The sequence below is a fragment of the Lethenteron reissneri genome, chromosome 42 (assembly GCF_015708825.2).
Source record: "Lethenteron reissneri isolate LAM-NWPU_2019-01 chromosome 42, ASM1570882v1, whole genome shotgun sequence".
NCBI classification, from domain to species: Eukaryota; Metazoa; Chordata; class Hyperoartia; order Petromyzontiformes; family Petromyzontidae; genus Lethenteron; species Lethenteron reissneri.
In genome coordinates, this window is record NC_083820.1 from 217,996 (window position 1) to 239,232 (window position 21,237).

Sequence of the window (21,237 nt, forward strand, 5' to 3'; positions counted from 1 at the left end):
CTCACCTGGTATACAGGAGGTGATGGGTTCGATCCTGACCGTGATGCCTCGATATTTGGAGTTTGCATGTTCTCCCCGTGGTCATGTGGATTTTCCTCTGGGTCTTCCGGTTTTTCCCTTCACAATAAAAAAAAACATGCGTTTAAAGTATTTGGCTGCTATACATGTCCACATGATAAGCCACTTCACTGAGGTTTCATTTGTGGCCAGGTCGCTTCTGAAAAAAAAGCTGTATAGCTCAGTGGGCCCTACGTGGTAAAATAAAAAAAGAGTTCAGTTCAGTTTTAATCGGAGGTGCGGGACATGCTGCCCATGGCAGCAGCGAATGTTTAATTAGTTTGTCAAACTGACCGCATGCAGACTACCTGCCAGAGTGCTTGCGGAGCCATCCCGTGGATCACTTCTGGTACCGTGAGACGTTAAACGTGACTGGCACGCTGGAAGAGAGCGGGGGCATCCAGTGGTGGCTCGGGCTGTGCCTCATGGCGGCGTGGGCCGCAGTCTACCTGTGCACGCTCCGTGGCATCGAGAGCACGGGCAAGGTGTGGGCAGCGTCCCAATGGAGGCCTGCAGACTCACATGGACGTAGTAACTCACGCATAGACCCATCGACTAGCACGGACCCACTGACCCACACATGGACCCAGAGACTCGCACGGAGCCACTGATCCACACATAGACCCACAGACAAGCAGGACCCATTGACCTACACATAGACCCAGACTCACACAGACCCACTGAGCTACATATAGACCCATAGACTCAAACGGACTCACTGACCCACACGGAGACCCAGACTCACATGGATCCACTGACTCACATATAGACCCACAGACTCACACGGACCCACTTATGCACAGAGAGACACGTAATACCAATCAGAGACCCACAGAGTCGCATGGACCCACTGACCCACACACAGACTCGGATGGACGCACAGATGCACAGAGAGACACGTAGATTCACGTAGATTCACGCAGAGGCCGGCCCATAGACTTGCATGAACCCGAGATGTTATCTCTCTCGGCTGGTATGCAGGAGGTCGTGCATTCGATCCCAATCCTGACGCTTGTATATTTGGAGTTTTCGTGTCTCCCCCTGTGGTAACTCGGGATTTTTCTCCAGGTTCTCCAGTTTATCACTACACATTTAGAATCAACTGCAATAAATTTGAAAATTATAAGCCACTTCGTTGACCTATCATTTGTGACCAAGTTGCTTCTAAAAAAGAGCCACTGTACATAGCTCAGTGGGCTTTACCTGGTCGTAGGTTGTCACCTCACACATAAGACCCATAGACTAGCACGGATGCATAGATGCACAGGGAGACATGCAGACTCACAGAGACCCTTAGACTATTGCAGATATCAATAGATCCACCCAGAGACCCATATTCTCGCGGATATATACTCGTATTTTGAACTTCTATTTGCACCATACGTAGACAACTGTGATAATCCGACTCACACAAAGAAGAGCATACTTGCAGAGACCCACAGATTCAAACTGAGACACAAGAGACTCGCGCAATAAGAGACCCATAGACTCGCGTATGGATATTGGATTTTAGGTGATGTTGTGTTCAGGCGGTGTACGTGACGGCCACGTTCCCCTACGTGATTCTGCTGTGCTTCCTGGTGAGGGGACTCACGCTGGAGGGAGCGACTGACGGACTCGCGTACCTCTTTACTCCCAAGGTGAGTCTCCGTTTTTGTAGAGACAAATCACATTTTGAGGTTGGAGCTACGGTGCGAGTTAGAGTGAGCCGCGCTTTGTGGTTGTTTCTGTTTTTAATTATTATCTTCGACTACACTAGTTAGTATGGTGCCGAATAAGGTTAATAGACTACGCATTTATCGATGCCCATATGGACACTTGTAGAGGCATCGATTGTTATGTTACTTTAAGAAGGAGTTTGGTCACCATGACCTACTACTGTGCCCATCCACCACTGGAGCCAAGCATTTAAAAAAAATCAATACGAACCCGGTCTATAGCACAAGTCGCGACGCAGGTAAAGAAATTCCGCGTACCTTAGTCCCAAACTCTGAACAAGATTGAAAACTCGTCTTTTTTATTATATATTTTTGTGTTTAGTTTGTTGTCCTTCCGATTAGCATATTTGGCTATGTACGATGCGAAATAAGTTCAACATACATACAGTACTACAGTACCAGTGGGGACATACGTACATAGGTAGTGACTGCTGTTGTATCTATGCCCTGTTTTTCAAAAATTTATATTAAGAATAATTTTTTTAAAAATGTTTTTTTTTACATATATATATTTTTTTAAATGAAATAATTAAAACAGCCTCTACTCCTCACAAGCACACCAGGAATCTGTGAAACGGGGAGGGCCATTAAGTGGCAAGATTTCAGAGCACAGAGAGGTCAGAGACATCCAGATTGACAAAAGGTCGATGGCCTAACCTTCCCAAGACGTCTGGAGATGCACGGATAAGGTGCAGAGCAGAGAAAAACAACTATTGTAATTCGCGTTTTCTTTAACGTTTTCCTTTACGAAAAGTAGAAACTTAACAAAAATAATTAACCAGCAAACAATAGGGGCTTGTTATTAGATATTCCCTTATATTACTCGTACTCACCGCTTATATATTATTTTGTATTGTATGTTTCTATCTACATGACCTTCCTAAAAACTAAAGAATACGAATTCCAGAAAGCTTAAGTGGAAACTTAGTTACACTTAACCTCAGGACATTAAAATATAACTCAGAATAAAACACCAATCCCTGGAGACAAACGCATAACCAAACTTGGCAAAGCCCTCAAAATAATGATGTAACGAGGATCATTACGAATATTCATTAAACATAGACGAATGATTACCACGATACTAAGACCGAAGGAATCCATACGAAATCTCAAGAATAAATGTAACACACAGGATCACATAAATGTATTGAAAAAATCTCCTCGACCACCTTTGTCTTCCAACGATTTGGCACAAACACATACCAGCCTGAATACGTATTGGGGGTCTGGCCTCGGAATGACCCACTCAGAGGGAGGAGGGGTCAAAGGGTCGCGAGGGGGGGGGGTCTGTGCTGGCATAGCTGGGACGTCTGTTTTTCGGTTGTTGTTTCTCTCGCAAGAGATGCGCAGAGGGGAGGGGTTCACGTTTTTGAGTTTAAGCACAAGCGCACATCACGAATGAGCAGTCTGGTTCGAGTCGTACTTAGTCTCGCAACTCGGCTTGCGACGCAGCGTTGCGACGGGGCTCGCAAGGGAGCTGGGGCGGATCATGCCTCGAGGAGAGATGGGACGACGAGAGGTCGTTAGAGTGACAGTCTGAGTGCAGTCTGGTTCGAGTCGCGCTCAGTCTTGCAACTCGGCTTGCGACGCGGCGTTGCGACGGGGCTCGCAAGGGAGCTGGGGCGGATCGTGCCTCGAAGAGAGATGGAACGAGGAGGGGTCGTTCGAGTCGCAGAAGTCTGAGTTCAACCTGGGTCGAGGCTGGGTTTCAGCCGTGCTCCGGCTGGCGGAGCGTCGTGAGGGAGCAAACACCGATACCGATGGCAGGTGTTGCTTCTCGCAGAACGAAGTGTCGAGGTGTGGTTAAGTGCGAGTGAAGCTGGCAGCTGCACGAACAAAGGAAAGCACGGAGAAGAGAGAGTGACGAATGACAACCAGCAATCAACCTGTAGGAAGGGCGGAAATCGCCAAGCGTCGACCAAGCGAGCATCGAAAAGGACGGGCAGCAGCGGATGAGCAACAAGAGCCATCGTTCATCGCCAGAGCGCCGGCGAGCGCGCACAGCCGCGTCGTCCAGAGCCTGAGCCAACACAGCCTGAAGTAAGGGCGAGTGTCCATGTGAAGTTGGCAGCGATCAAGGAGAGAGCGACGACGATATCATCGCACACCGCCGAAGGCGAGCATCGTGCCGACTCAATAATCATCCAGCAATGGAGAAGCCTGGAGCTGCCACCAAGAGAGAGAGAGCGCCATCGAATGCGCCGTGTGTTTGATACACACACACCGACCAACACCCAGTGAGAACAGACAAGACGTCCAGCAGCGACGACGGAATCATTGCGCACCACGTCGGCGAGCGTCGTGCCAACTCGTCATCGAGCAGTGGAGAGAGAGAGCGCACGAGCAGAGACACGCCCGAGTGAGGGAGCAGCACGGGCTCGCTGCGGCCACGCCCAAGCGAGAAGGAATCTCTGGCCGCTGGTTGTATCCTCCTCCACCCCACAAGCTCCGACACAGCGCCCTGCCTCTACTTAAAATATTAATTATCAAGGGAACAATACAACACACATACAACACGCACACGAATAAGACTTTCAAAAAGTTATCTTTGCGTTTCAAAAAGGGTTGCCATTTCAAGGTGGTGCGTTCAATAATAACTGATTGTGCAAAGCAGTTGCTGCCGTCGAGTTACATGAATAAGAATGTTTTAGTCATTTATTTTCGTTAATTGCATAATCTTGCCGATGAATCTAATGACGTATACTTTTGCCTTTGCATCTTAGAGGTCATATGTTTGTTTAGAATTAAAATTGCTTAACACCAAGTGTTCGAGTGCTTCTTTCCCAGTCCATGCAAAACTGTCTTATTCATAAGAACTGTTACCTGCGATGAGATATGAACTTGGAGACCTAACATAACACAACATAAACACACTAGGATAATCAATAAATGGTTAATCAAAGATAATCATTTTATCCTGATTGATACAACTCTGGATAACGAAGCTAAGCCTAATTATCATAATTGCACACATTAACATAATCGCAAGCATTCGCATAAATTACTACGAATATCCCAGTGATTATCATAATTTATGCATATAATTACACACATTAACATAATTTATGCGCTTTACGCATTTTTTTTAATTTTATTGATTTTCATTATTTTAATCAAAATTTCATAATTCGACATATACAACACTGCACCGTTCCCGTTTCATTGCAATGTGCACTGATGCATAAGTTATTGAGGGTAATATTGCCAAACAAAGTAAAGATTGATAATTACCAGTACGACAAAACTACAGTACCAGTTCCAACCATTACAAAAGAACGCTGCCAACACCCAAGCCTCTCAGAAAAGTAGTCTATTACGAGCTAGACTCCTTGCTTTATAGGGAGTAGTCAGTCACAAGCTAGACTCCTCATGTTATAGCGAGCAGGCCGTCACAAGCTAGACTCCTCGTTTTAAAGCTTTCGTGACTGCAGGGATTCATCTTCTTGGTTCTTTCGGTAAAGTCACGTAGAAGGGAAGTAATAAAATAATAATAATAAAACATAATAAAATAATTGTGTTTCATTCTTCACCTGAGGACGGCTGCTTGCATTGTGGCCGAAACGTCGTGAGAATTATTTTATTATGTTTTATTTTTATTATTTTATTACTTCCCTTCTACGTGACTTTACCGAAAGAACCAAGAAGATAGACTCCTCGTGTTATAGCGAGCAGGCCGTCACAAGCTAGACTCCTCACGTTATAGCGAGCAGCCCGTCACACGCTAGACTCCTTGCATTATAGTGAGTAGTCTTGTCACATGCTAGGCTCCTCATCTTTAAGGGAGTAATCTGTCATGAGCTAGACTCATGTCATGGCGAGTAGTCAGTCACGTGTTAGACTCCAGACGTTATAGCGAGCAATCTATCACGTGCTAGGTTCCTTGCGTTATAGCAAGTAGTCCGTCACAAATTAGACTGTTCGCGTTGGGGTAAATATACCGTTACACGCTAGACTGCTCTCATTAGAGCGAGTAGTCCGTCACATGCTAGACTCCTTGCATTATAGCGAGCATTCCGACAAACGCTCATCTCCTTGTGTTATAGCGAGTAGTCCGTCACATGATAGACTACTTTCGTTATAGTGTGCATTCTATCACACGCTAGATTGCATTATAGCATGCCGTCTGTCACTCGCTCGTCTCGCGTTATAGCGAGTAGTTTGTCACACTAGACTCCATGCATTATAGTGAGTAGTCTTGTCACATGCTAGGCTCCTCATCTTTAAGGGAGTAATTTGTCATGAGCTAGACTCATGTCATGGCGAGTAGTCCGTCACGCGCTAGACTACACACGTTATAGCGAGCAATCCATCACATGCTAGGCTCCTTGTGTTATCGCGAGTAGTCCGTCACATGCAAGAATCCTCTCGTTAGGGCAAATAGACCATCACACGCTAGACTGCTCTCATTATAGCGAGTAGTCCGTCACACGCTAGACTCCTTGCATTATAGCGAGCATTCTGTCACATGCTAAACTCTTTGCGTTATAGCGTGTAGTCTGTCACTCACTCGTCTCCTTGCATTATAGCGAGTAGTCCGTCACAAGCTAGACTCGCCACATTCTAGCAAGTTGTCCGTCATGCACTAGACTCCTCGTTTTGTGGCAAATAGTCTGTCACACACTAGACTGCTCTCATTGTAGCGAGCAGTCCATAACATGCTAGACTCCTCGCGTTATCGCGGGTCGTCCATCACACGCTATACTCCTCACATTATAGAGTAGTTCGTCAGACACCAATTTCCTCGCGCTATAGCGAGCAATCCACCACTCCATAGACTCCTCGTGTTATAGCAAATAGTCCATCACAGTCTAGACTCCTGACATTATAGTGAGCAGTCTGTCACATGTGTAACGGGTTCCGGAGACACTTGTAGAGGTAACTTCTTTATTACAATCCAACACTCCAACACTCCAACTCTCCAACTCTCCAACAGTCCTGATACTCTGTTACAGCCTAGGTACACAGCCTAGGTACACAGCCTAGATACACTACTCTGGCTACGCTCTGGAACTCGCCCTCACAAGGTCGTAGAGTCGGGAGTTCCAGAGTCCCACCACTGGCCCTCACAGCGTCCCAGGGTTCTCAGATGGCTGGTCTTGGGTCTTGAGCTACAACTGCCCCTCACAACTGGCCCTGATCGTCCAGGGAGCTCCCCTTTTATGCCTAGTCCCCAACGAGGGGTGGGGCCGTGTGCGCCCCCAGATATCCCACAGAGCACACACAGCCCCCCCCCCCCCCCCGTTGGTGGCGCCAAGGGGCTTAAGCGCCTGGGCCGCCCGGGAACCCAACGCCTGGTGCCAAGAGGCTTAAGCGTCTGGGCCGCCTGGGAACCCAGCGCCTGGCGCCAAGGGGTCCAAGCGCCTGGGCCGCCCAGGGTCCTAGAGCCCCCCAGCAGCCCCTCCCCTCCCATGTCACTACACATGCTAGACTCCTCGCATTATAGCCAGTAGTCCGTCACATGCTAGACTCCTCTCGTTAAAGAGAGTAGTCAATTACACACTAGATTCCTCACATTATGGCAAATAGTCCATCACACACTACACTGCTCTCGTTATAGTGAGTAGTCCGTCAAGCGCTAGACTCCTCGAGGTATAGGGAGTAGTCTGTCAAATTATAGACTCCTTGCATTATAGCGAGTAGTCTGTCATGAGATAGACTCCTTTTGTTATAGCGAGTAGTTCGTCACGTGCTAGACTCCTCGCGTTATAGTGAGTAGTTTGTCCTGCGCTAGACTCTTCATATTATAGCAAGTAGTCCGTCTGTATGAACCCTTTCTGAGACAACTCCAAGTTGCAGGGTGGGTGTCCCGTTCACCGTTGAATCTCGGAATGGGCAAACGGTTCAGTATTAGTTTTATCTAGAGAGGCGTAGCACCGTTGTTTTTAAAGACATTCTATTCACCGTATCAAACTGTAGCGACACAACCCCCACACTCTACGATAGCTGGCGCCAAACTCTGCCACACGTCCTCCCCCTTGTGGGAGCCTCTACTTCATTCACAGGGGCTATTCGAGATCCCATTACCTAATTCGAAAGAATAGTAGACCCTTTCGTTGCCAGCACCATGTTGCAAATTTGAATAAGACCCATAAATTCACACTGAGACCCATAGAGTCGCACAGAAACATATAACCTTACACAAGGACTAATACACTCACACAGGGACCCATAGACTCACATAACCCATAGACTAACACAAAGAACCACAGACACACAGATACCCATGAAGTTACACAGAGACAAATATATTGTCTGTGTCTTCTAAAAAATTTTGAGATGCAGTTTGCGTGTCAAACGAAATATTATCACCGTAGGTAATTTGGTTGACCGAAACCAGGGCATCGATCAGCTTCTAAGCTGTGTTCATCCTCATTTATCTCTGTCTCTCTTCCACTCCCCATCTCTCCCTTAGTTGGAGGTTCTGAAGAACCCACGCGTCTGGCTGGATGCGAGCACACAGATATTCTACTCCCTGGGTCTCGGCTTTGGAGGAATGATGGCGTTCTCCAGCTACAACCCCATAGAGTGCAGGCTCACATACAGACCCACAGCCTCGCACTGAGACCCCCACAGACTCTCTCAGAGACTCGAACACTCACCCCGGGAGACCGACAGAGTTGCTCAGAGACTCACACTCTCATAAAGGCTCGCAGTGAGACCCGTAGACTCACACAGGAGACACAGGAGATCCACAGAGTTGCACGATGTCACGTGGTCTCACACAGGAGACACAAACTCTCCTAGATACATATATATGTTGCATGTACATATGTTAAACTTCATTCACACCGTACGTAGCCAACCATGCTAATCGAAGGTGCGGGACGGACAACAATCTAAAAACAAAAAGCAGTTATATTAAAATTAGAGGCGTAGTGTCGTTATTTTAAATACAGCGTACTCAGAGCAGAGAACTGTAGCGACACGACGGGCACACTCTACTATGGCTGGCGCCAAACTGTGCCACACGTCCTCCCGCATGGCCTTATGGGAGACTTGGTACCGATAAAGTTCATTTGTATTAATGTTTATTTTCTGGTTTCGTTTAGATGATTATGTACACGTACATCATCAGACCAGGAAAGGGTTGTTCGATAACACCTTCATATGTATAGGATGTCACAGCTTGGGCAAAGGTTGGTCGTTGGCTCCTAACTGCATGACTGCTGCTGCCTTCCTTCCCGCATGTGGATCCTCCTCCTGATGCCGCTCAGTCGTCATCTCTCTCCCTTTATTCATGAGAGCGAATCCTGGAGGGAGGGGACTTCAGAGTTACAGCGTTCAAGTTTTACAGAGTTTTTGAATTACAGTGTTACAGCAATACAGATTCTTTGGTTATTTCGGTAAATTCACGTAGATAGAAAGATAATAAAAATGAAGTGAATAAAAAAAATAAAAACAAAAAAACACTAATGTAGACTGTAGCCTGGTTCTTAATCGGAGTGAGTGTACTGGCAGTCTATAACGTGGACTGTAGCCTGGTTACTAAGTTTTAGTGAGTGTACTGGCACTCTATAATGTAGACTGTAGCCTGGTTCTTAACCTTGGTGAGTACTGGCAGTCTATAATGTAGACTGTAGCAATGGTTATTAAACTGAGTGAGCGCACTCGCAGTCTATAATGTAGACTTTTTCATGGTTGTTTCAGTAATAAAGATAAAATATGAATAAAAACAAAAACCACGACGTTTCGATCGCAACACAAGCAGTCATCAGGAAAAGGGGGGTTAGCCTCTAAAGGCAGACTGTTTATAAATGTTTAGAGATAGGCGTAGCCCAAATGTGTCAGCAGCATGGGCTGGGCAGCTAATGTTAATGTAGGAGAAAACGAGTAGGTCTACACCAATCAAAGGGCTGCCAGGCAACCATTGCACCTTGCTCCACACACCCACACTGCTGACGGTGGAGGTTGACAAGAAAACACAAATCAAGTCATGACCCAAAGTGGTTGATGACATCTTTTCAATGATTGCTGAGCTTATAACCATCCTCTCGGTTGAAATTGTGTCTGTATATATGGATGGCTTCATGAACCAATCTTTGTTGATAGCCAGTAGGCTTGCAAAGTACCATCGTCTTAGAGAAATCAATTTCGCGTTAGCCAGCCGCATTAAAATAATGATCAGCCACGGCAGAAGTATTGATCCTACCTTGTTTCAAATCTGCCTTATGCTCACGAACATGTCGCTTAGTTTCCCAAATGTAACTACTGCCGCAGATACAGTTTAGTTTGTAGACACCGGGATATTGCATGTCAGGAATCTTGTCCTTCACAGATGGGATCATCACAAATTTTACGTACTGTGTTAATTCGGACCTGGATCTTGTGTTCATGATTTTGGAAATATTTTAGTTACCCCTGCTATGTATGGCAAGGTGATGGTTTTGATTGTATCCTCAGATGGCTCCTTCCTCACGGTTGGGGTAATGGCTTTGCAGATTGTGTAGTCAGAATATCCATTCGCCTTGAGAGCTTGGTATACGTGTTTGAGTTCACTGGTTAGGTGTTCATGGTCGGAGATACATTTAGCTCTTTGGTGTAGCGTTTTGATGAGGGAATAATTCTTGGATGGATGGTGGTGGGAATCAGGTTTTAGGTAGGCGTCAGTATGGGTTACTTTCCTGTAGACAGGTCTCTTTTTGATTAGGATATCCAAGAAAGGTAGCATGCCATTTTTTTCTACCTCCATGGTGAATTTGATGACTGGGTGTATGGAATTTATGTGGTTGAGGAATTGGTTCAGAGCCGCTTGGCCAGATGACAAACGTGTCATCCACGTACCTCTTCCACAACGACGGGCGTAGAGTGGGTGCCTGGATGGCGTCCGTCTCAAAATTTTCCATTAAAATATTGTCTACAACCAGAGATAAGGGATAACCCATTGGGGTGCCTTCAGTTTGTTTGTATAATGTTCCATTCCAGGTGAAGTATGTATTGGTGAGGCAGTGTCTCACCAGGGCCGGTACATCAGCATTCAATCCTTGTTGGACCAAATTTTCATTGATTGCAATGGTATCGGGCACAGGAACCTTGGTGAATAAGGAAACTACATCTAAATTAACGAGAAAATCACCTGGGGACAGTGATATGTCTTTAATTGATGATACCAGGTGAGCTGAGTTAAGTACAGAAGAGATTGTCTTACCAGTGAATGGCTGCAAGGTCTCAGATAGATATCGGGCCAGTTTATAGGTGGGTGAGCCAATGGTGGAGACGATGGGACGAAGGGGTGTACCTTCTTTATGGATTTTTGGCATGCTATATAATCTGGGTGTTCTAGCAGCAGAAGGTTTTAAGGAAAACCGTTTGGTCTGTTCAATTAATGAAGCTGAATCAGTGATTATACGGTTCGTTTTTGTAACGAGGCTGTCGGTTGGATCTCTTTTAATTTTTGTGTAGCTACCATCATTAAGTAGGTCCTTAACTTTGTTATTGTACACGGTTTTGGCCATGACCGTGGCATTTCCCTTGTCGGTTGAGAGGATGACGATCTTATCCCTCTTTTTCAATTTAAATAATGCAAAATGCTCATCCTTGCTGATGTTACTGACTGTTATCTTAGCGCTTTTGAGGGTTGCAGCTATTTCAAATTCTTGTCACGTCTGCAGGGATGTGTCCCACACCCTTAAGAGCTACATCGACATGGGCAATAATGTCATCCACTGCGAAGTTCAACCCTTTAGCCAAAACTGACTTTAGACTATTGGAAAATGGACTATTACTCAGATTAATAACAACCTTGTCAACGTATAACTTTTTAACATGATGATCTGGTTTCTTCTTGGAAAGGAAGTTGAACATGGAAATCAGGTTATCTTTACATTTAGCTGACATTGTAGCAGATGATGAAGCAGTCATGTTATCTACATGTTCCCAATCAAATGTAGGCATTTTTTCTGTCAATGTTAAGTGTTATATCAAGAGTGCCTTGTCTATGTAAAGGAGAGCCGACACAAGATTGCAGGGGTTTCGTCTTTTAATCCTTTTCTCCCATCCACACCTGTCCCCAGCCGTCCCAATCTCGTTCCCGCCAAAGGCCCCCTCTTCCCGCCTGTTCTCCCCTTATATCCCCTCGATCACCCCTCCCACTAACCCTCCTATTGGTGGGAATCCTTCCCCTGACATCCCTACATCTACATGATCTAGTTCAGTCGGAGCAGTCTAATTATCTCTGAGATCAGGGCCAAGCTAGCCCTGAACAAAATTCGTTGGGCATTGGAAGATGTGACGGCAGCAGAAGTCAGTGTAAATGAGATTGGTATTAACTTAGAGTCGCGGAATCTCTTCAGAAATGTGAGTGACTCGATCAGATGAGCTTTCTTGTCTCGGAGTTTGTTAAAATATATTATGGTTATGTGGAAACCCTCCCCGTAGAGGCGGTTAAATTTTGTCTTAAAACTTCTGTAACTGCAGGAATTCATATTCTTTGGTTCTTTCGGTAAAGTCACGTAGATAGAAAAATTATAATAAAAATAAAGTTAATAAAAAATAATACAAATAAAAATAAGAATTAAAAAACCCACTAATGTAGACTGTAGCCTGGTTCTTCATCGGAGTGAGTGTACTGGCAGTCTATAATGTGGACTGTAGCCTGGTTATTACGTTTGGTGAGTGTACTGGCAGTCTATAATGTAGACTGTAGCAATGGTTATTAAGCTGGTGAGTGTACTGGCAGTCTATAATCTAGACTGTAGCCTGGTTACAGAGTTACAGTGTTAGTGTTTGAGAGTTACAGCGTTACAGAATTACAGCGTTACAGCATTACGGAGTTACAGCGTTACAACCTTACAGAGTTACATAGTTACAGTTACAGCATTAAAGAGTTACAACCTTACAAAAGTACAGCCTTACAGAGTTGCAACGTTACAGAGTTACAGAATTACAGAGTTACAGCGTTACAGAGTTAGACCATTACAAATTTGCAGCATTACAGAGTTACAGCGTTACAGAGTTACATCATTACAAAGTTACAGCGTTCGAGAGTTACAGCGTTAGAGAGTTACAGCAAAACAAAGTTACAGCATTTAAAAGTTACGGCGTTACAGTGTTACAGCGTTACAACATTACAGAATTACAGCGTTATAGAGTTACAGCGTTAAAGCGTTAGAGTTACAGCATTACAGAGTTACAGCGTTTCAGAGTTACAGAGTTACGACGTTACAGAATTACAACGTCATAGAGTTACAGCATTATAGTGTTAGAGAGTTACAGCATTAACAGAGTTGCTGCGTTACAGAGTTACAACCTTACAGCGTTACACAGTTACAGCCTCACAGAGCTAGAGCGATACAGATTTTCAACGTTACAGTTATGTCGTTACAGCGTTACAGAGTTACAGCGTCATAGAGGTACAGCATTACAGAGTTAATGCTTTACAAATTTACAGAGTAGAACGTTTCTTTGCTTTCCTCTGTCGTGGTGAGGTTTTTTTTCACTCACCTGTTTCACATTTGAATCAAACGTCGGATGTGCAAGTCCCAGGTGCAATGCTCACCCCCGTTCCTGTCCCTCGTCTTTGTGGGACAGAAACGACTGCGAGAGGGATGCTGTGACCATCGCGTGCATCAACAGCGCCACATCGCTATTCGCCTCCATTCCCATCTTCAGCATCCTGGGCTTCAAGGCCACGACGGCTTTCACCGGATGCCTGGACGGGTACCTGCCCCCGGTCTCTCTGATCGCGTGATGTTGAGAATAACTCTCTCTGAGTCCCTCTGTGATCATGCCTGTCCTTTCTCAAAGGTGTCGGTGATCATTTGTTCCCTTTCCCCAGCACATCTAATTAGCGCAGTTGGCTACGTACGGTGCGAAAGAAGGTCAACATACGGTACAGGGGAAATGGAAGTCACTGGGAAAATTTGTAGTGAGGCTGAGTAGCTTGTTTTTTGTATTGGTGACAAGATTGGCCACCGAAGGAGATGACAATTTTCAGGAGGGTATTTAATTAACATCAAAGCAGAATACAATGAAACACCTCTCTCACCAAATCTCGCGAAATGTGAATGTGTATGTGATGCTGACAACACTGGAGCAATGTTACTTGTACGCCAAGAGTCCAGGTTTGTATCTCTTGCTGTAGACAACATCCTGATTACCCTTGTATGTGTGTTTATGTTTAACTTTTTTCGCACCGTACATAGCCAACCGTGATAGTCGGAGGTGCGGGGGAAGGACAACAAATTGAACAGAAAACAGTTCTAAATAAATTAGTTTTCAATCTAGAACCTCGTGTTGAACACCCATGCGATCACGAACAATGCCTTGGTAATTGCTACTACATCGTCAGTGAGGTACAGTAGTCTCACCTTGTTACGGACCGGGTGATCATAGTAGCTGCGGTGGTAAGATGTTAACTATCACACCTGGTATACAGGAAGTCGTGGGTTCGATCCCGACCCTGACGATGCCTGTTGTGTCTGTGGAATCTGCGTGTATCTCTCTTTCCCCGTGGTCATGGTGGATTTTTTTCCGGGTCCTCCAGTTTTTCCCTCCACATTTAGTATCAACGTCACGCGTTTGGAATATTTAGTTACTGCTGTAGTGTGGTAAAATACGCGGTGCGCACTGCACACGGAGCTGCTGAGAGGAAGAGCTGCCGCAGGCAGGTCAGCGAGGTGTAAAGAAGATAGGGGAAGTTGGTTAACAAAGTGACCGTATAGACAGAGATAGGAGTAATAAAGTGTAATAAATAAATAAAGTGTAATAATAAAGTGTAAGCAGGTGAAAGCTCCAAAGTTAAGACAGGTGACTTGGAACAACGTGTCTGACTGAGTGATTCTACACGACACTACACTGCTATAAATTTCCACGTAATAAGCCGCTTCGTTGAGCTGTCAGTTGTGATAACCAGGTGGCTTCTGAAAAACAGCTACACTGGGCCTCACCTGGTAAAAGTAAAAAAAATGTAGGTTGTAGTCATTGATTAAAATCTATTATCCCCTCTCCCTGTTCACGTTAAAGTTGTTTTGTGTTAGATCGCATATATGGAAACTAGCTTTACTACCCGGCTTCGCCCGGGTCTTGGATTCACCACGCCCGGCCGCCTTTGTCTTCCCAGTGGCGATGTTCACACACCACACCAGTTACTCGTTTGAGGCTGAGTCGCCCTAGGGGAGGCCCAGGAGCGGTTAAAATAATGCTCACCGGTGGTGGCCATGAGCGGGAATCGAATTTGGGTCGCCGGGTTCCACTCCCCCCCCACACACACACGCGCACGCGTCCATAGGTACACATACACGCGCTTGCAGCAGACACACACAACTTTCAGGGTGCGTACGGCAGTAAACGACTGAAATAATAAAGCAATGCTTTGCAAACAACGCCTTAGACCTGGAAGACATTTGTATGGCACTGTACCCACGTCGCGGAGGGTTTGTGGGGGGTGGTGACATGAGCAGGCACACTGCGTTACGCTTCCACATGCGCGGCTGACATGACAGAGATGAGACGTGACAGCTCACTTGCCGTGCAAAATATATGCATTATTGCGCTCGCCCCACCCCAAATAAAAAAAAAGTATATTTTTGGAATTTTAGCATGGTGTACACTTATTAAGGTACCCACATGGCAAATTTGAAGTGTGTTGCATGTGGGGAAGTACGTTAAACATTTTTAACAGACACACATTCACAAATTTCCTTTTTATCTATATAGATAACACTGAGAGTCATGCGGCTCTTGACTGGGGTACAACCGCAACAAATAAAAAAAGGACACGAAACATCTAAAAGTGATTAGACGCAATAGAAAATTGGAGGAAAAAACAGCAGTCTTCCAGGAAAAAACTGCGTATTTCAACGCTGTGTGCAAAAATCGCAGTGGGATGCAAGTCAAAGAATAACAAACATAAGACAATTTAGATGAAAGTTATGAGGCTAACTCTGTACTACAACAAACAAACATGGCTAATCCAACTGTCTAATCGCTATAATTGTATTATCTACCGACCCTATAATAGTAATTGCACACATTGTGGTGGGGGGGGGAGTGAATAGGACGTGAAACTTTGATGAATTTACGTCAGAGTCGCGTGTTAATGCGTGCGCCTATTTTTAACGGGAATAAAAAACATGGCGTCCACCCCGCTGCTGGGAAGGCGTGGCTACCCGTTGCCAGGGGCAACCGCCGTCCATTGAAAGCAGCGAAGGCGTGGCTACCCGTTGGCAGGGGCAACCGCCGTCCAATGATACTGCATGCCGCGGCTAAGGCGTCGCTAGCCGTTGCCAGGGGCAACCGCCGTCCAATAAAAGCGGCGAAGGCGTGGCTACCCGTTGGCAGGGGCAACCGCCGTCCAATGATACTGCATGCCGCGGCTAAGGCGTCGCTAGCCGTTGCTAGGGGCAACCGCCGTCCAATGAAAGCGGCGAAGGCGTCGCTAGCCGTTGGCAGGGGCAACCGGCGTCCAATGAAAGTGCGTATGGTCCGGGGACACACACACACACAGACAGACAGACAGATTCGCGATTTTATATATATAGATGTGTCGTAAACCCACCTCCACTCGACACAGCCAATCAGGTGGCATTATGTAGACAAAACCCACAAACAATATTTACCATTTGAGTTAATGATGCTGGTAATTACAACAACCAGCATCGTGAGGCACATGTTAGAATTGTGAAGAAGTTTTGCCGTTTCCAGTCTTACATCGAGTAAGGTGATGTCATCACTGTGCGCCTACCAAACGCGAAGAACCCAGGCAGGAGGGGTTAATCTTTCTTCTTTTATTATATATAAAAAGTCTCCGCGCGCGCTCGCGGGGGATTTGGCTCTCGGACGGTGGGGTTTTAGACCGGTAAATTTTGCCAGCCTGTACGCCCCAAGCCCCGCGGTGGGAATACGTCCCTAAACATTTAAGTCGTTTAATTAACAATTTAGTGGCATTCTTATTTTAATTATTTACTTCTTGCGCGACATCGACCGTATCAACTCACGACAATTGCCTGGGGGGGGGCGGACCCTGCCAAGTGATGCGCGTTCACTACAGCTCACGGGGGACATTTTATTTTACGCGTTTTACATGGAATAAATATACACATCACGCTGCCGATTTCTCTTCACAGTGTGATGTCCTCTTCCCCCCACCCCCACCCCAATGCGTGCAGTTACTGCTATAAAGTTCTTAGATATTAATTTAAGATTATTAAAGCGCTTACATAGTATTATTCTGCCTCGGGCGGGGGCATGGTGGGGGGGGTAGCAGCCCAGCCCGCAGCCTGGCAATGTCTCACCTCCTCCGGCTTGCCAATCTAGGCGAGGCCGCAGGCTCTGCTCGGGACGAGGTGTCACCACGCCAATGTAAAGTTCACTTTTATTGCATCTTTCGCTAAGAACTGAGGTTTATTGTTTACTATTATGAAACTAATAAGTTGCCTAATATTACAATTATAATGTTCGTATGCAGAAACTACATGTGTGTCCCTAAAGTGGATGTCTGTGTGTGTGAGTCCATATGTGTTTGTGTGCGTGTAAGTCGATGGGTTTCTACGTGTGTGGGTCGATGTCTGTGTGTAAGTCCATGTGTGTGTCTGTCTTTTTCAAACGGACAACGCCCCATGTGTGTGTGTGTACGTACAAGTGTTTGTGTGTGTGTCAGTCCATTTGTGTGCGTATCAGTCGCTGTGTGTGTTAGTCCACATGTGTGTGTAAGTCCATACGTGTGTGTTTCACTCGATGTGTGTGTGTCTAAGTTAATGCGTGTGTGTGAGTGGATGTGTGTGCATGGCTCCATCTCAGTGTGTAAGTCAATGTGCGTTTGTGTGTCTATGTGTCAGTCGATGTGTGTGTGTTCATCCATGTGTGTGTATCTAAAGTGGATGTCTGTGTGTCACACTCCATATGTCTATGTGTGTGTAAGTCCATGTGGGTGTGTCTTAGTCGATATGTGTGTGTGGAAGTACATGTGTGTTTACGTCAATGTGTGTGTGAGTCCACCTATTTCGATTTAAAGCTTTCGTGACTGCAGGGATTCATCTTCTTGGTTCTTTCGGTAAAGTCACGTAGAAGGGAAGTAATAAAATAATAAAAATAAAACATAATAAAACAATTCTCACGACGTTTCGGCCACAACGCAAGCAGCCGTCCTCAGGTGAAGAATGAGACAATGCCAAGCTAGGAGCTTATATATAAGCTGCGTTGGAGGTGGAAGAAAGAGCGCCTTAACAAAAGAATGTGCATATGAAGAGGAATTTAGCATATACATGGTAAATGCGTAGGAGGTGGGCGGGGGGTTTTCAAAGTCATATTATGCCCATGCATTATGCAGGATCAACAGCACCAAGGGGGGGTGCAGGGATTAGCAGTAACAAAGGAAAGGAATGTTAATGATATGTAGCTGCAGTTACTCAACAACCACGTAGAAAACTAAAGTATAAACTACATAAAAAAATAAAGTATAAATTGCATAGCACCATCAGTAAACTTACTATACTCTACACTAAGCTGAGTTACTAACAGCAAGTAATACATTACAATTCTACGTCGTAAAAATTATATAATATGCTTCCATCTAAACTTTATTCTATTGTATCACACGAGCATATACCGTACTATATACTGCCAACATTAAATTATATACTGTATTGCTGTAAACCAACCTATACCTTATACATTTAATATAACACTATGTATTATTCTACCCACCCTAATGTGTGTCGAAATGGTTTATTACGTCCTTCCAATGATTGCTAAGCCAGAATCCATCTTCTCGGTTAAAATTGTCTCTGTGTTTGTATATGTGGATCGCCTCATGAACGAATCTCTCATGATAGCCAGATGGCTTGCAGAGAACCTCTGTCTTGGAGAAGTCAATATCATGTGAGCCCACTGAGTTGTAACAGTGATCTGCCACGGCTGAGGTGTTTGTCCTACCGTGTTTCAGGTCAGCTTTATGTTCACGGATGCGGTCCGAGACATGTCGTTTGGTTTCCCCAATGTAACTGCTACCACAGAGGCAACTTAGTTTGTAGACGCCAGGGTACTGTATGTCTGGAACCACATCTTTTACAGACGGTACCAGATCACGGATTTTATGTACTGTGTTGAATCGGACCTGGATCTTGTGTTTAATCAGGATTTTGGAGATCTTTTTTGTGACCCCAGCAATGTAGGGTAAGGTGATGGTCTTGAAAGGCTCCTCAACAGGATCCTTCTTGATGGTTGGAGTGATGGCTTTGCGGATTGTGTAGTCGGAGTAACCATTAGCCTTAAGAGCTTGGCGTATGTGTTTGAGTTCACTGGAAATGTGTTCATGGTCGGAGATGCATTGGGCTCTATGATATAGAGTCTTGATGAGGGAATTCTTCTGGGATGGATGGTGGTGGGAATCCGGTTTTAGATAAGCATCCGTGTGGGTGGCTTTCGTGTAGACAGAGTGGCTCATTGAACCATCAGGTCTCCTTTTGATTAGGACATCAAAAAAGGGTAGCTTGCCATCATTTTCGACTTCCATGGTGAATCTGATGGCTGGGTGTATGGAATTGATGTGGTCGAGAAATTGGTCTAGAGCAGGCCGGCCATGTGGCCAGATGACAAAAGTGTCGTCTACGTACCTCTTCCATAAGGTCGGGCGTAGAGTGGCAGTCTGGATGGCGTCCGTCTCAAATTTCTCCATGAAGATGTTGGCTACAACCGGAGATAGGGGGGAGCCCATTGGGGTGCCCTCAATTTGCTTGTAGAAGGTTCCATTCCAGGTGAAGTATGTATTGGTTAAGCAGTGTCTCACCAGGGGGGGTACCCCAGCATTCAGTCCTTGATGAACCAAGTTCATCATTGATTCTGGCTTAGCAATCATTGGAAGGACGTAATAAACCATTTCGACACACATTAGGGTGGGTAGAATAATACATAGTGTTATATTAAATGTATAAGGTATAGGTTGGTTTACAGCAATACAGTATATAATTTAATGTTGGCAGTATATAGTACGGCATATGCTCGTGTGATACAATAGAATAAAGTTTAGATGGAAGCATATTATATAATTTTTACGACGTAGAATTGTAATGTTTTACTTGCTGTTAGTAACTCAGCTTAGTGTAGAGTATAGTAAGTATACTGATGGTGCTATGCAATTTATACTTTATTTTTTTATGTAGTTTATACTTTAGTTTTCTACGTGGTTGTTGAGTAACTGCAGCTACATATCATTAACATTCCTTTCCTTTGTTACTGCTAATCCCTGCACCCCCCCTTGGTGCTGTTGATCCTGCATAATGCATGGGCATAATATGACTTTGAAACCCCCCCGCCCACCTCCTACGCATTTTCCATGTATATGCTAAATTCCTCTTCATATGCACATTCTTGTGTTAAGGCGCTCTTTCTTCCACCTCCAACGCAGCTTATATATAAGCTCCTAGCTTGGCATTGTCTCATTCTTCACCTGAGGACGGCTGCTTGCGTTGTGGCCGAAACGTCGTGAGAATTGTTTTATTATGTTTTATTTTTATTATTTTATTACTTCCCTTCTACGTGACTTTACCGAAAGAACCAAGAAGATGAGTCCACCTATGTCTGTGTGTGAGTCGATGTGTGTGTGTGAGTCGCTGTATGTGTGTACGTCGATATATGTGTGTGTAACTCCATGTGTGTGTATCTAAATTGCATGTCTATGCGTGTGTGAGTCCATATGTGTGTGTGTGTAAGTCCATGTGTTTGTGTGTGTGAGTCGATATGTCTGTGTGTGTCAGTCTATGGGCGTCTGTGTTAGTCGCTTTGTGTGCATGGCTCCATGTCAGTCAGTGTAAGTCCATTTCTTTGCGTGTCTGTAGGTCCATGTGTGCGTGTGAGTGAATGTATGTATGTGCTTTATTGACCTCAAGGCCTATGATACCATCAGTAGACCTGGCCTCTGGGTTGTTCTTCATGCTTTCTGAGTCCCTCACACTTTGCTCACGATCTTTAAGGACCTTCATGATGGTGAGTGGCCCCGCGTCAAACTACGTGGCCGTCAGTCAGCGCCATTCCCTCTACACCTTGGGGTGTGACAGGGATGTCCTCTGGCTCCATATTATCTAACATATCTTTTGACCATGTAGTTCGTGAAGCCTTCAATGGCTGTGTAGTGGGTTCTCAGTGAGACGGAGACGACGTAGTCGGAGGCACACTTATTTATTCAACCAAAGGGCATATCACAATACTTGAAGGGGTAACGGCCCCTTCACCCATCTAACAGAGAGACACCCCTAGCGTTAGCCCGGCTAGTCTGCTTTCAGGTCCTCCACTAGAGAGCTAGGGGAGGCTAGCTGATCCAGCTCTGGCCAAGCTCGATCTCGGCACCCTTAGCCAACCAGACCGGCTCTTACAAGAGCATCTGCTCTGGGCTCTCAGAGCCGCGCCACTGGCTTGCCCTGGTCGGTCCTTAGAAGGACAGCGAGCCAGGGGAGTCCCAGGGCCTACCCTGCTGGTCTTCGCTCTTCACTGGTTAAGCTGTGATACTCGACCCCGAGCCCACCGGCTC

General features: G+C 45.4%; 1 protein-coding gene across 2 annotated transcripts in view; it reads left to right on the plus strand.

Annotated features, from left to right (window-relative positions):
• The window catches only part of LOC133352944 (sodium-dependent neutral amino acid transporter B(0)AT1-like), a 136,246-nt gene that overhangs the window by 81,857 nt on the left and 33,152 nt on the right, over positions 1-21,237 (plus strand). For both annotated transcript variants that reach the window (XM_061568950.1, XM_061568951.1), the window contains exons 5-8: positions 361-542; positions 1,587-1,697; positions 8,191-8,303; positions 13,305-13,433. In XM_061568950.1, the coding sequence (XP_061424934.1) occupies positions 361-542; positions 1,587-1,697; positions 8,191-8,303; positions 13,305-13,433 (535 nt within the window). The remainder of the gene's footprint in view (positions 1-360; positions 543-1,586; positions 1,698-8,190; positions 8,304-13,304; positions 13,434-21,237) is intronic.